The following is a 14,580-nucleotide window of genomic DNA, read 5'->3' on the forward strand; positions in this document are numbered from 1 at the left end:
GACTGATGCAGGGTGACGCCACAGCAAAGCAACAAGGGCAGCTCTTAACTGTGATTTAAGCCGAAGCTCTGGAAAGGACGTCTGCCTTTCACGTTAGCGGGAGTGTGGGGCATCACTAGGAGCCGTGCCTGATGCTAACTCAAATGCTCTCCAGCTGCCCGTGCTCAGAGCGATGCTTTCAAACTCTGCTTTCCTTTGCCACCTCTGGAAGATAACCACGGCCTTTGCAGCTGCTGAGCAGTGCAGTAATCAATCAGTCAATCAGTCAATTAATTACAAAACCTGGGTTTGCCAGTGGGGTTTTTTAGGGTCCAGGAGCTGGGTCTGCCCAGCCCTAGAGGCTGCTGGTGCCTGCAGCCAGCTCGGCTCGGCTCGGCTCGGCTTCGTTTCGCTTCGCTCTGCGGGGGCTGCCACCCTCCGGGGCTCCTCGGGCCGGGACGGCACCCACCGAGACGGGCCCAGATCCGGGCCGGAGCCGCCCCGCAGCGTCCGGCCCCCTCTGCGCGGGGCCCCGCGGAGCCGGCGCGGCGCTTTCCGCGAGAGGTGTTTTTGCGTGTGAGCAAACAAGCAACTGAGCTGAGGGCGCCGCAAACTGTTCCAGCGACAGCGGTAACCAGAGGGGGAAGGAAAAAGAGAAAAGGGGGGGGGGGAAAAAAAAGATGTTTTTTCTCCAGGCAGCTGATTTACTCCGTGACTCTGATGCTTATCAACAACGCGTGAAGATTGCAATGAGGATCCTCCCTGGGAGGCGAGGAGGAGTGACTTGCAGGGGCTGGGAGGAGGTGGAGAGCAGCGCGCTCTCGCCTATAAGGAGGTGTCCAGCGCCGGCTGCCTGGTCCCCGCCGCAGCCGGCGAGGAGCGTTTGCGCGGCGGGAGCCGGGGCAGCGGCTCGGGCGGCTCCTGCGAGCGCCGCGGTGGAGGCGGGTGCCCGGAGCGCCTGGATGCCGCATGGAGTAGATGAGCGGCGGCCGCGGGAGCGCACGGGGGCTGCGGGGCGCTCGGCGAGCGGGACGCGCGGCGGCGGGCGGGCGGCTGCCGTCCTCGCCCGGGGCTGAAGATGGATGCCCGAGCCCTCGGGGTTTTCACGCTGCTGCTCTTCAGTTTCGGGCACCTGGGATTAACCGCGACGAATTGTGAGTAGCGGCAGTGCGCGGAGTTGCCCGGGGGTGGTTTCGGGGTGCGGGGGCGGCGTGAGGAAGGGAGGAAAAACTCCTTGGAAAAAGGGGCTTATTGCAGCATGACCTCTAAGAAAGTTAGCCCGGCTCCGGTTTGCCGATCGAGCTTAGAAATGCAAAGTTGCGGCCGGGTGGAGGGACCGCTCGCCGCCGTCCTGCCTGTGCGGACGCGGGTGCCGGAGCCCGCAGCGAGCCGCTCGCCGCTCCCCTCGGTCCTTCCCGCGGCCGCGTTTCGCGGTCGCCGCCGGTTCAGCGGCCGCCAGTGCGCGCTGCCGGCCGGGCCCGGTGCAGCCGCAGCGGGGCGCGTCCGCCGCCCCCTCGGGGAGCCCCGCTCGCCGCCGCGGCCGCCCCCACCGGGCTGCTCCCCCCAAGTTTCCCCAGCGCTGCTGCCGGCCGGCTCCGTCCCCGCGAGCCGGAGCCGCCCGCGCCGCTGCGCTTTGCAGCGTCACGGCCGAAAGGCAGCAGCTCCGCGGGCGCTTTGGCTTGCGCGACCCGTCGGCGCGGACCGCGGACCTTCGGCGCCGGCGAGCCCCGGGGTCGGGAGGAGGAAAGGGGGAGAAACCGGCCACGATGGGCCCCACTGCGGCGCGGGGCGCGGCCGCCCTCGCGCGGGAGCGGGCGGCTCCGCGGGGCTCCGCGGGGCGCGGCGCGGCCGCCAGAGGGCGCTGTTGTCCCGCCGACGGCGCGGCGGGGGCAGCGGGGCCGGGGCGGGGGGTGGTGGGGGTGGTGGTGGGGGGTGTCCCTGCCCGCCCCTCCGTCCTGCTCCTTAATTGCTCTTGAGAGCTGCAGCACTGGCGGGGACGCGCCGCTTTTTTTCCCCCTTTAAATTTCACTTAATTAAATTTTGGTTAATATGTTTTAATAATGCTCACGAATACTAAGTGGCAGGCGATTTAAGACTGAGGCTTGCCATTACTGATGCAGTAATAAACTTAATTCCTAACACTTAAAAAGAAACTCTGCATTAATGAGTTTTACTATTTCATGGGTGACAGTTTAATTTCCCAGTGCCAATAAACATTTCCACTGAATACACACTGCTTCCTAAATATTTAGGAGTCGGTCTTTTTAAAGCATAATGATCAATGGTTTTATTATATTGTACAGATTTTACTTATTCATTGAGCAATGAATTAGCATGGAATCAGCTGTAAGTGCTTTCCCAGGAGCGAAGCAAAGGAGCCTGTGAATCTGTAATAGCTACAAGTTCCCTAGAAACCTCGTTAGGTTTGGATGTGAGGAGATCTGTGTGTGCACACAGATCTCAATAATTGCATCCAGTATGAAAATTCATCACCTTCTTAAATAAATCATCTCTGTATGTGGGAGCTGAGGGAAGCTCTGCTTCCTTACTTGGTCTTGGACTGAGAAGGAAATCTTATATATGGGTCAAAATGTTGAATGTTATGTGCCTAGCATTAGTACCCTGAAGTCCATAGTAAACCAGCTATGTAAAAGTGCCCTTGCTTTCAGTACTGAGCTTCCAGATCCCTGATAAACTTTCCAAAAGGAGGAGTTCCCAAATGGGAGCCCTCAGCCCAGGCTGCTGTCAGGAACTGAGGAGCTTTTATTTGAAAACCAAAGTGCAAATGGAAAAGCATTACTTCTATGCTGTGATTTGAATGGTCTGGCCAAATGTCTTGTTCAGATGTTTATCCTGGTATAATTGCAATGGCTTCAGCAGGCTTGTTTCTGACAAGTTCTGCAAATGAGAAGGGAATTGGGGACAGTATTTCTAGTGGAAAAGGAGTGTTTGGGAGGAAGAATACAGCTTTATTTTTTCATCCTAATATCTAATTTGGAGTTAACATAGGTAACTTTTTTTCCTGCTCTTAAATTAGGAAACTTTAAAAAGATTCTCCATTTATTTAATTTCTGTAATAGGAAAATCCCAAGCAAATAAAAACCTTCCCTGCCACCGAGATATTTGATTCTGATTTCTTCTTTGGTATAGTTTTTAATTAAACAAAGAATTGCTAAAGAATCTGCTTTGAAGTAGCTATAGACTAGGGGTCAGTAGATATCATTAGATCAAAATTACTAACTGCTAATAAAACACATAAATTCCTCCCACTTTGCTTTTTGCAATGGTTTATTACATTAGGTAACTAGAGTGGCAACAGGATTTCTCCCCAGGATACTAATTATTAGAAAAAGAATAAATAGACACGTACCTAATACTGGAAATGGGTTGCATATGATATCTGGACTGAAATTTCTACAGTCATCAGGTAGAGAGGGAGACACAAAGCCTTGCTGTATAACAAATTAGTTGCCCTTTAGCAGCATTTTCTGTGATCTGGAAACATTAGTAGCTTCGGTAAGTCTACATTGCCAGTTGTTGAACACATTTCTCTTTTTGCTTTTTGTGTGTGTGTGTGTGGAAATTGAAATGTGGAAAGAAAAACAAGCTTATGCTGCTCCCCCATGCTGACATAGCAGTACGGGGCTAGTCTACATCCATGAGGTATTCACGAAGCAGGAGCGTTCCTGCTCGGGGGTCCTTGCTTTGGTGCTGTGCATCTTAAGATTTTGTTGACATTGTTATTTTGCATGTTCTGCTCCCTCTTTTATTTAAATCTTGCTTCACTGACTTTTCTTGTATGGCCAGAAAGATGTAGCAGATTAAAACACTTCTGGAGAACTGGCAGCTTCTAACTCCCATTGCAAAAGCTTTTCAGAAACGGTGGCATGTTTCCACTGCTGAGTATGACCTCCTTCCCCCCACAGAATCACTGTACCTGGTTCACCAGTGTTTATTGTCTGATTATGATGCTCAAACCTTTCAGTTAAACCTGGTCTTGACTGTCAGTCAAAGCCGCAAAAATTCAAGGTGTCATAGAAATAGATCTTCTTTTGGACTTCTATTGAATTATATAATACATGATTTACTATTCTGCAGTGGATTTAGATCTGGCCTTACAGGAGACTTCTTTGTGCTTTTAACTGAGCAGTTAAAGACTTACTGCAGGTAGTGTTTGTATCTATATTTCAAAATCATGTAGAAAAAATTGATATGTATTTGAAAAAACATGCATTTTATTGGAGAAGATGACTTTTTTAGGCAATAGGTATTGACTGATTTTAGTCATTCTTTACAGTGATTTGAATTGGCAGTAACAGTGCAAGAGTCAGACAAGCCTAAGTGTAAACGTACAGCAGAAAACTTGACTCTGAACGCTTGAGGCTATTGAGATCAATAGGTTTACTTGGGACTTGTGACAGCGCAAATGAGACCTTGGTCAGCAGCGGTAAAAGCAGGAGGTCTGTTAAACAGTGACCTTTCTGTCTGTGTGGTCAGAAATGCTAAGTTTTGAAGACATCTGCTGATACGGGTAGAATATTGATCTTCAGGTCGTAGGCTGCAGTTCATTTGCTTGCAGGCTGAGTAAAGTGGCTCGGGCTCACACTCCTGGTTCTTCTGCTGGCTCCAGTAGCTAAATATTTCTTTACAAAAGATGGATGTTCAGACATGCTTTCCTCCTCTTAGCTCCATGTGGGGGGAACCATACCCAAATGTTAGCTTTTTTTATGCCTCCCAATGTACCAGTGGAAGAAATAATATGGGATAATGAGATTTCCTGAGAGAGGCTGTGAATGAGATTGCTGCCACAGCAAGGTCTGAGGGACCTATTGCTGATCAGTGCCTCCTTCTTGCACGTCTCATTATTGATCAATCAGACAGTTTGACTCAGCAGTCCTTGGCTTTGAGTTGGTCTTAGACAGACTTAAAATGGACTACAAACGTCTTTGGATTCTGCATCCACTAGGCAGATGGCATTAGCAGCCCGCAGGAATCTATCCAGGGTTATTATCTCAGTATCAAATATATTGTCTGCTTGGACAGTTTTTTCTTTTTTTCTTTTTTTTTTTTTTGCTCTTAATGTCATGCAAATGCAGTGGAATTTTTCATATAAATCAACAGCAAGAACAAATTGTTTCCAAATGTGCTTGGTACAGTTGTACAAACTATAGACTTCAAGTGGAAAATATGGTGCTTCTGGGTAGAACAACACACTTGCGGAGCTTTCCCAGCACATGGCAAGTACCAGCTTCTGCCAGCTCCCCAGCATGTGTGGGACTGGTGAGCGTTCAGTACTGCCAGAATCGCAGTCTTACCAGTGGGAAACTGAGGCAGTGTATCACAAGCAAGCCTGGAGGTAGATTCTGACACTGATTTTGCGCTTAAGTATGAAAATAACTCCCTTGGGGTCAATTGAGTTGATCTCATATGGTGAGATCATGTCCCCTGCTCAATAGTTAGATCATGTTTGCTTTGCTATACGTAGTTGTTTCTAAATCCATGGATTACCACCTGCTTCCTCCTCCCCACCCTCCCCCTTTTCTGATGGTATTTGAGGCAGATGGAGTCCAGATAGCTGAATGGGGAAATGAATGAGAATCCCAAGGCAGTGGAAGTGTGGGATGGCATGCGTTTATTTTTAGCCCCCAAATGCATTTTTTCAGTAGATGCGACAGGTTTCAGTTTGCTTAACAAATATGAATTTTACTCCCCCCCCCCCCCAAAAAAAAAAAAAAAGACCTCTGGAAAAGATAATGGGAAGAATACAAATCTGCAGATGTACCTTCCGGGATCACCCATGACAGATTCCCTGAGGCATCTGCCTTTCCTTAACCTACCAGCCTTTGGTGTCCTACCAGGCATTTGAGGGTGAGAGCTGTTTGTGCAAAGCACCAGGTAACCTGGTTTCTTTTCAAAATGACCTGACATGGCTGGGGTTTTTTGACTGACAGGATTGTTGAGGGAAAGATACTCTGATCCTGTAAGATTTGCTTTTTCAGACTGTTGCCATTTTATTGATATGAGGGGCACATTTGCATGGTGTTTGTAGGATGTGGTCCTCACTGGATATAATCTCTTCTGAGTGTACTCAGAAAAGAAGGGTACAGAAGAGAAAACAGAAGTTGGATTTACATGAACATTTTCTTTGTCTGTTAAAGCATCTTCAGGGGACATGGACCATTTTGTTCAGCCTTATCTTAAACTCTCTCAGACCAAGAAAGAGGGGAGAGAATAGTGTAACCCTGATGTATAACAAAGCTGTATAATTACGGGCATTTCTTGGAGGCTCTGAATGCATCAGTAAAGCAGGACGCATCAGTAGTTATTAGCATGTCTCTACAGAGTCAGAAAAATGAGAGAATTTTTGTACAGAGTGCTGGACTGATATCACTGGTAATTAATTTCCTTGTATTAATCTTGTCTCTGTATTTTCTAATTGCCCTGTGCAGATTCTTGTGGGCTGATAATGCCATCTGCTCACTAGATCAGCAGAACTGATCAGTTATAAATGAGAACAATGCAATATAGAATCAGAAGGGGAGGAAGAAATGTCAAAACATTGTTTTGTTTTATTTTTAATTAAAAAAACCTGCTTAATAGAATGGATAAAAAAAGGGAGTTAATAGTGTAGTAAGACAATTGCCCTTGTAGACAGATAAGCAGTAGATATTTTGTTTCTTAGCTGGTATTTGCTCCACAAATAAAGAAATTTAGCAAAAGGAAGAGTGTAGCCATTTGTAAATGTCATAAAGGATCTTGCCTGATCTGTATGCCAGAAGGAGAGGAAAAACCATCTTTCTAGTTGCATTTTGCCTCTGCATAATGCTATCCATTTATCTATGCTATAGACATATGTTAGGACTTGGATAACTTGGTCCTTTTCTTACAGAAGCTCATGCTCAGATTATCAGCACAGGATCTGGATAAAACAGTGCCAGTCTGCATTCTCTAGTTAAAATAGTAACCAGGTATTAGAGTTGCTTCAACAATTAACATTGTATTTCTTCATAATCAGTGAATCAAAAACCTGCAGAATTGATTTTGAATGTTCAGTTGTAGTGTTTTACCAGCAAAAAAGATAGAGCTCAGATAGTCTTGGTCTATAAGCTAGTACATAAGTGTTAGTAGCTTTTATTTTATCCAGTGTTTTGCTATCATAATAAAGCCTTTGCTGTTTAACTTCTCTGTGATCTAGTGCAGCCCCAGGGCTCTGAACTTGCACAGATGTCAAATAACCCACAATACCAGGATGTGATGCTCTCATGGGCATCCTTGAGAGAGAAATTTTTCTATGACAGAAGTTGGCTGGGGCAATCATTTTGGAAGAGGAAAATGCTTGTTTTAGTCCTCTTGAGAGACTAGATATGTAATTTGGGAGACCCTCTCCTGGATCAGCAAGGGCTTTAGTGTTAGGAAAAGATATTAAGAAATGATTGAGGAGGCAAAGACAGCATCTGGGCCTTACACTGCTGCTGCTTCAGAAGAAAGTTATCTGTGTCATTTGTTGTCTTCATCCTATGCAGATGTCAAATCAGAGGCTTCTGGCTTGGGGTCAGTCGAGTGTGGCAGTGTATCAGGGACAGGGAGGGGGTTTCCAGTGAACTTAGTACAAATGGCTTTTCCAGAGGATTTTTCCCTCAGTCTGAGTCTAACTGATACTGGCTTTGGACAGCAGAAATTGAATGATTTCTGTTTTCTCAGGAATCATGATTACATGGGTAATTAAGTTTAAAAGAACATTCATCAGCATCATTGTGATTCAAAATCTGGAGGTTGTTCTAGCTCTGGGATTGGGATGGTTTATTTGCATTGGGCCAGAGAAGTCCAGATTTCTGACTATAAGGACTGGGTGTAAGTCAGATATAGGCACTGGAAGAAGTTGGCTGGCAACAGCCTCTCTGACTTTCTCCTGTTGTGGTCAACATCAAACACATTACACTGCTGATTAGCTTATAATGTGCCAATGCCATTTCCACGCGGGGCAATGTAACTCCAAGCTTGAGGTTAGGGGTATTCTTAATGAGCATCACTACTATATGGATTCATAATAGCAATAACAAGGAAAAGCTTTAAAACTGCTCATTTAGTGTCATTCTAGACTATTAGAGTTTAGTGGCTGATATTAATGCACTCTTTTCCAAATTGTTAATTGCCTGTGTGATCTTTATGGCATAAAAGAGCTGAGCATTGCAGTGGGATGCACTGTACCCCAGAGTACTCAAATGTTCAGTAACACCCACAGCAGTGGGAACTGTAGAATAACTATGGTATCATTTTGGGAAGCACTTTTATTTTTGACATCAGTAATTAGAGTTTAGCATAAAGCTACAAAGCATGAAACGGAATGGTATTCAATATTAACCATTGTGGCACTGTAGGAATTGGACTGGAAAGGAAATAAGTCCATTTTCATTCTCAGTTTTATTGTGTGTATTGAAGTATTGCGTGTTGGCCCTTAGGAATTCTGGAGCATAAATTTTTCCTCTGAAAGTATTCAGTGCACTGTGTTGCCAATACAGTAATAAATAATAATTTTAAAATGGGGGAAATCCTCTTTGTTCCCAGCTGGGCAATAGGCTGATAAATGTTGTACTGCTTGGATCAGAATTGGCAAGTTCCATTTAATTCTGCTGTAAATGATGAGGCATTGTTCCTCAATGACAACTGTCCTTTGATGACGACAGCTTGTCGTCAGTCCAGGAACAGACAGATACCTTGTGATCTGTTTCAGTGGTGACATGGTTGTAGTCATTCCTGTAGTAGTTCAGTAATCTCTCTGTATGTTGGGGCCTAAATTGCCCTTACTTCCGATGTAGGTGCTATGAGCCATTGCTCTCCATCCTCCTTCTAGGTCATAAAAGCAACCCACTGAGCATTAATAAGGCTGTTTTCCTTCTCTCCATGCAAGTTTAATACTGGAGTGGGAAGGGAAATGGCGTTTTGTTATTGGAGAGTATCTGGTGTTTCTATATTATTATGCATAAGGAAAGGAGCAGGAGATGGGCCTGTTTCTTGCAGGGAGAGGGGGATGGCCACAGAGGATCTCCTTCCAGTTTCCCCATTACTAGTGGCAGCTTCCTAATGCACTTGAAGTCTGAATTAATGGTCCAAATGAATCATCAGTGAACTGTTAGGAATAACACATGCATTTGTAGTAATCAGGATTGATTTATGAATAGGACAAAAGGGACTAAATATACCATGAAAATGGATGTTGTAGACTTCCCCCCCACAATGAATAATTCATTCTCTTCTAGTATCCATGAAAACAAAAACACTGTGCACATAAGAACCCATTAGAAAAGTTAATCCCACAAATGGCTGAACGTGGAGAAAATCAGCTTTTGTTTTAAGAGGTAGATTTACTCAAATCTTCTCTAATTTGATTTGCCAATGGGGTATAATTTAAGTCAAACAAGTTAGCAGGATTACTTGCTGTATGAAGGTCTAAATATTTAATAGAGGATGAGAAATGTCTGCCCCACAGGATAACAAGTTAAGGAGCACTCATTCTCCACAGTGCTAAAGGCAGAGGGTGAGCTAAAACCAATGAAAATAGGCAAAATGGAGAGAGAGTTTCTATTTGCATGATATGGTCCTCTAAAGCTGGCCTTGGGAGCACTTCTAGTAGGCTGCTACTCTAAATAATCCTGGGGACATCCTGACTCTCTGAGAAATGGTAATGGCTTTTTACTGGCTGGAAGTGTCATGGTCATCTTATGGTCTCTAAGTGCCTGAAGATGCCCACAGTGAACCTTCTAGCCAGAGCACATGCTCTGGAGCATGTATGATGGTAGAAGTCCATCCATCTGCTTCTGGACAGGCATGTCAAGAGGAGAGGGAGCAACTGTGTGTCTGCAGAGGTAAGAGTTTTGGAGAAGCCTGGTGGCTTCTCTGAAGCTACCTAGGAAGACTCTGGGGAAAAAAAAAGCAGAATATGAACTTATCTAAGTTGAATTCTGGGTGAGCACCTTGCCACTAGGCTGCCCTGAGTTTTGTGCAATGGTTTTGTGGATTCTGAACGGAGCAGCGGGGAGAAGGGAACACAGAAGAGACACCTTACACAGGAAGGACAGGGCCTTTGGCTGTCTTCCTGCCAGGCCCCCAGAAATTCAGAGCCATTGGTTTGTGGCATTTTGTTGTTTTTGGTTTTAATTCTGTATCAAAACAGTTTGCATTTTAATTTGAAAGATGAACCTCCATCAGCAACCCCTAGCAAGATTAAGCAGTTATGGCATTTCTCATTTTCTTTTCCAAACAGTCTCTGAAAATTTGATGAATTTCAATCAGATATAGCTTGCAGCATTCAAATATTTACAGATTATCAAATTCCCTTTTCTCAGCTCTGCTTCTTACGTGTGAAGCTCATCTTGTATGTAATATTAATTCTCATTATTCTCGGACAGTTATTCACTGAATTCTTGCACAGATTTAGTTGATCCAGGACCTGGTCTGAACTCCCTGAAAAATCAATGGAATGACTTTTGCTTGAATTTCAGATCTTCTTTTCCTCAGAAGTCAGTTTCTCCAGTGTATAAATCCTTGGTAATGCTCTCCTGTGAAGTTTTATTTTTTTTAAAAAAGCCTGTCTGGCAATATGAGCAATACAAGATGTTTCTACTTGTCCATATAAAGAATTATTCATTTTCCTATGGTTGCTGCTTTTTTTTGAGTACATCATCTGAAAGTGCACTGGTCTGCTGTTTTGTTAAAGTCTATGCCAACTTTGTTTCCAACTTATTGACAATATAATTTAAAGGTGCATATATACCTTCTTGCATTTTATTTGATGTGTATTCCCAGTCTTATGTTAAGCCAAGGTGAATACTAGCTGCAATAACAAGTAGGATTCCATTGTGATAGTCATTTTTGTACAAACATTATAGAAAACATTGTAAATGTTCTGAAAAGCTGCTAGCCTAAGGGTATCTGTAGTTGTCTATCTTCCAGGAAGGTGTGAGCTCACATTGCTAAATGCTTCTGGGTAGACAGATGCAAGCTTGTTCCAGTCTAGAAACCATACAGGTAGTTTTTTGTTAGGTGCATGAAGTTGCTCATGACTATATAGAAAAGGCTGCATAGATTTTTTTTAAAAAAAATTAAATACACTTTTCCCCTTTCTACCTCCTTGCCCCAAAGAAATGCATCACATTGGTCATTTCCTTGTTACAGGCTCTGTTGGTCTCACTTTCTTCATAAACATCACTAGCATGTGTTAAGCCTTTACAGGACAGTAGGTTTCTGAGACATTCTTGTCTTCTGCCCCAGTTTCCTGGTGGAGAACTGCTTATGACTTCTGTGCTCTAAGAAAGCCATCAAAGGATTTGAGTTGATTGTGTCATTCAAAAGAAGTGTATGGGCTGGAGCCAGGAATTGAGGGGAAGAAGAAAGAACTGAATTGGGCTGAAGACTAGTATGGTTAGTCACATTCGTGAGCACCAAATTTCCCTTAAGGGACTATAACATTAGACACTTTAACCATAACATCAGGTTTGTTTGCAAATTATAAACTCTTCTCCTCTTGAAGTCTGTAGCTGGTACTGTTCCCTGGGGCAGCCTTCAGAGAGGCTGCACATCAGCTGAAGTAACGTATTTACTGCCTCATGAGTTTGGATTACAATCTTCTTTACACACCCACATTCATCAGTGAGTGTTTACAAAAGCCCAAACTTTTTTCAGACAAGCAATAGAGATGTGCTTTTCGTCTGTACTTTTGCTCTGGAAGGGCAGTTGGCTTTGGGCAAGGTCAGCCTGTATGAAAGAAGCAGCCTTTCTTGAGACCTCTGCAGAGTAAATAGAAAAACTTAAGGTCTGCTCACTAAATCATGGACCAATCATTATCCACATTGTCTGCTTGCTTGTGGAAGGAGCTACCAACCTCTGTGACTCATCCCACTTCATAGCAAAACCATGCTGTTTTACTTGCTTTGGTATGCTTGATCCAAGCCTGCCAATTCTGTCATTGTCTCCCAAGAGCTTGGGTCTGGATGTCAGTGACTTGTATGCCTTAAATAAGGAAGTCCTGATTTGCCAGCCTTTCTCTGATTACTGGCAAACAGTGAGTCAGAGCCATAAAGGAACAGATTTTCCTCCTGCACTCTCTGACCTTCCCACCCCTCCCACAAAAAAGAGAAAAACCTAAAACCATTAGTAACATCTGATTTATAGTGACTATTATTTGAAACTTCATCTAATTAGCAGAGGCACCAAGACCAGTGTTGTAACACCTTACAGACTGTACAAGGGAACACCACAATTACATGTATAGTTATCTGGTTTTCTTCTGCATTGAAAATGTAGCATATGAAAATTAGCATAAAACCTGTAAGTGTTAGATGAAAGGGTGGGCGTTAGGAGAGAGGAACGATCTTCAAATTTGAAAGGCCTGGGTTTGATGCTTGACTTTTTCTAGTTTTTCTAGGGAGTCATTAGGTATGTTTAATTGCTATGAACTTCATTTTATCTTGTTTATCTAATTATATTTAAATGTTCATCTCTTAGTGTATAGAAACTACACCTAAAAGCAGAGGTCAGAGAAAGGGCCCAGTATGCTAGGCACTGACTTGATATAAGCAATAATACTGTTAGCACATGTCTTAAAAGACAGAGTACTTGCAGCATCAACAAATAATAGAGCCTGTAAACCATTATGATCTGTGCTGGCTCTCTGGTGACTTCCATGGGGGTTTGTATGCAGCAACTTTTAGGATCTCTGTGTAAATCTATAATTGCACAGTCTTCAATGTGAGAGCTATGGGCTGTTTGGCTCTGAGCCAGGACAGTAAACCTTTTTTTTCTTTTTTTCCCAAGCAGTATGCCCTTCCAATCATTTCTGTGTTGTGTAGGTGCAGCTAACTTGCATCTCTACAGAAGCTATGAAGGCCTGGTGCTGAACTAAAATCACTTGCTGGAAACAATGCATTCATATCAAGTTAAAGATTGGTAACAAGATATGTATGACTAAAGTGCCATCCTGAAACAGCCAACAGAACTGCACAAGAGAATTTTTTCCTTTTTGCTTCCTATGTTAAGGAAAACTATAGTCTTAGCTCAAAGGCAATTTAGAGCAAATCTAAAAACCCCCATTTGAACTAAGCTTTGCAGATTCCAAGACAGGCACTTAACTTAGTGCTCAGGCATGGAGAAAAACAGTTCACAGCTGGAAATGTCTATTCTATTCCACAAGATGCACAGAGAAGAGTAATTGATTTAGACTCTTTCAGGATAGGAATGGGCTTTCCATGTTTGTAAGTGTGAAGCACAAGGGTTTCACCCTAATGGGGGGGATCTCTTCATGCCAGTGATGATAACAGCAGAGTCTCTGCTCCAAAAACTATGTACAAATGCATCCGCTGTCTTTTTCAGTGTATTTGTACGTGTGTGCCTGGCTGGTGTCGGCTTCGATGAAATAGCTAGCTTCATGAGAATAGCCAGACTCTTGGCCTTTGGGGACTAGTAACTCCAACCCTCAAGGAATGAATAGTCTTTTGGAATAACCCTAATGTAAGAAAAGAGAAACTTGCTCTCACTCAGCTATAATTTTGCAAGTAGCAAAGCTTATGTTTTCTCCAGTATCCACAACCTTTGTAGGCTTCAACTAGAAAACAGTGGCAATGGTAAAAACATGCTCTTGTATATGTCCTCAACCTACTTTTAAGAGGAAATGTATGGAAGAAGGTAGGAACCATTCATGATACTCTAAAGTACTTTGTTAATAAGTTATTTCTTTTATTGGAGTATTCTTGTAGGAAGCAGAGTACCAAAGAGAGAGTCTGAGGCTAGTACTAGTATTTTTTAAAGCCAAATGCAACTACATGATTATCTTATTCCATGAATAAAGTTTTCCTAGATAATTCCTTCCTTGAATATTCTTAGGTATACTGATAATAAGTTGGTCTTGTACTTATATTTTAGCATAAGTATTCTGAATAAACAGCATGTAACACAGCCTTGCTTCATTTACTGAAGTGACCAAGAAGATTAAAACAAAGAGCAACAGTCAGCTATGCAAATGAACAAGGCTTATAGCGAATCTGCCTCTGTTAACTTAGTAATTTGATGGGTTGTTTTTTGATTAAGCTTCCCTGAGGGGAAGAAAAGATTTAATTAAAAAGAGATTCAATGGAAATTTAGAATAATAAATGATGTCTATTTTATCTCTGCCAGAGCCTTGGAAAACTGGTGGCTGCTGTAGAACATGCTGAGGTACAAACAGGAAAGAGGGGGAGATGGGACCACCTGCTTCATGAGTTTAGACCTTCCCATCAGCATTATTTACTGTTTCCGCTCTTCCCCCTCCTGATAGCAATAGAATCAGCAAAGGCTGCTTTTTCTGTGGTCCTCTTCCCCAGCTTAGTCCTTTATTTCTTTTTGTTGCTAGAGCTCCCCAGCCCATCTCAGCCAGGACAGCCTCTCTTCCCTTCAATTACACTGACTTGGCAATGAGGTGGGATCTGACAGGCTTCACTGTGTAGGTGCTGTGGTACCATCTCAACTAGGTTAAAAGCAGAGTCCCTCAAATACTGAAACTTGATAGAGCCCAGTGTCTGTCAAGTAAGTAAGATAACAGAAAAGATCTTTCTGAATATAGAAGAGCACTGG

General features: G+C 43.7%; 1 protein-coding gene across 2 annotated transcripts in view; it reads left to right on the forward strand.

Moving 5' to 3' along the window:
- The first annotated feature begins 822 nt into the window (after nucleotides 1-822).
- Nucleotides 823-14,580, forward strand: part of CNTNAP5 (contactin associated protein family member 5) — a 299,019-nt gene continuing 285,261 nt past the window's right edge. For both annotated transcript variants that reach the window (XM_026118441.2, XM_064514741.1), the window contains exon 1: nucleotides 823-1,133. In XM_026118441.2, the coding sequence (XP_025974226.1) occupies nucleotides 1,058-1,133 (76 nt within the window). In that variant the 5' untranslated portion in view covers nucleotides 823-1,057. The remainder of the gene's footprint in view (nucleotides 1,134-14,580) is intronic.

The sequence above is a fragment of the Dromaius novaehollandiae genome, chromosome 7 (genome assembly GCF_036370855.1).
Source record: "Dromaius novaehollandiae isolate bDroNov1 chromosome 7, bDroNov1.hap1, whole genome shotgun sequence".
NCBI classification, from domain to species: domain Eukaryota; kingdom Metazoa; phylum Chordata; class Aves; order Casuariiformes; family Dromaiidae; genus Dromaius; species Dromaius novaehollandiae.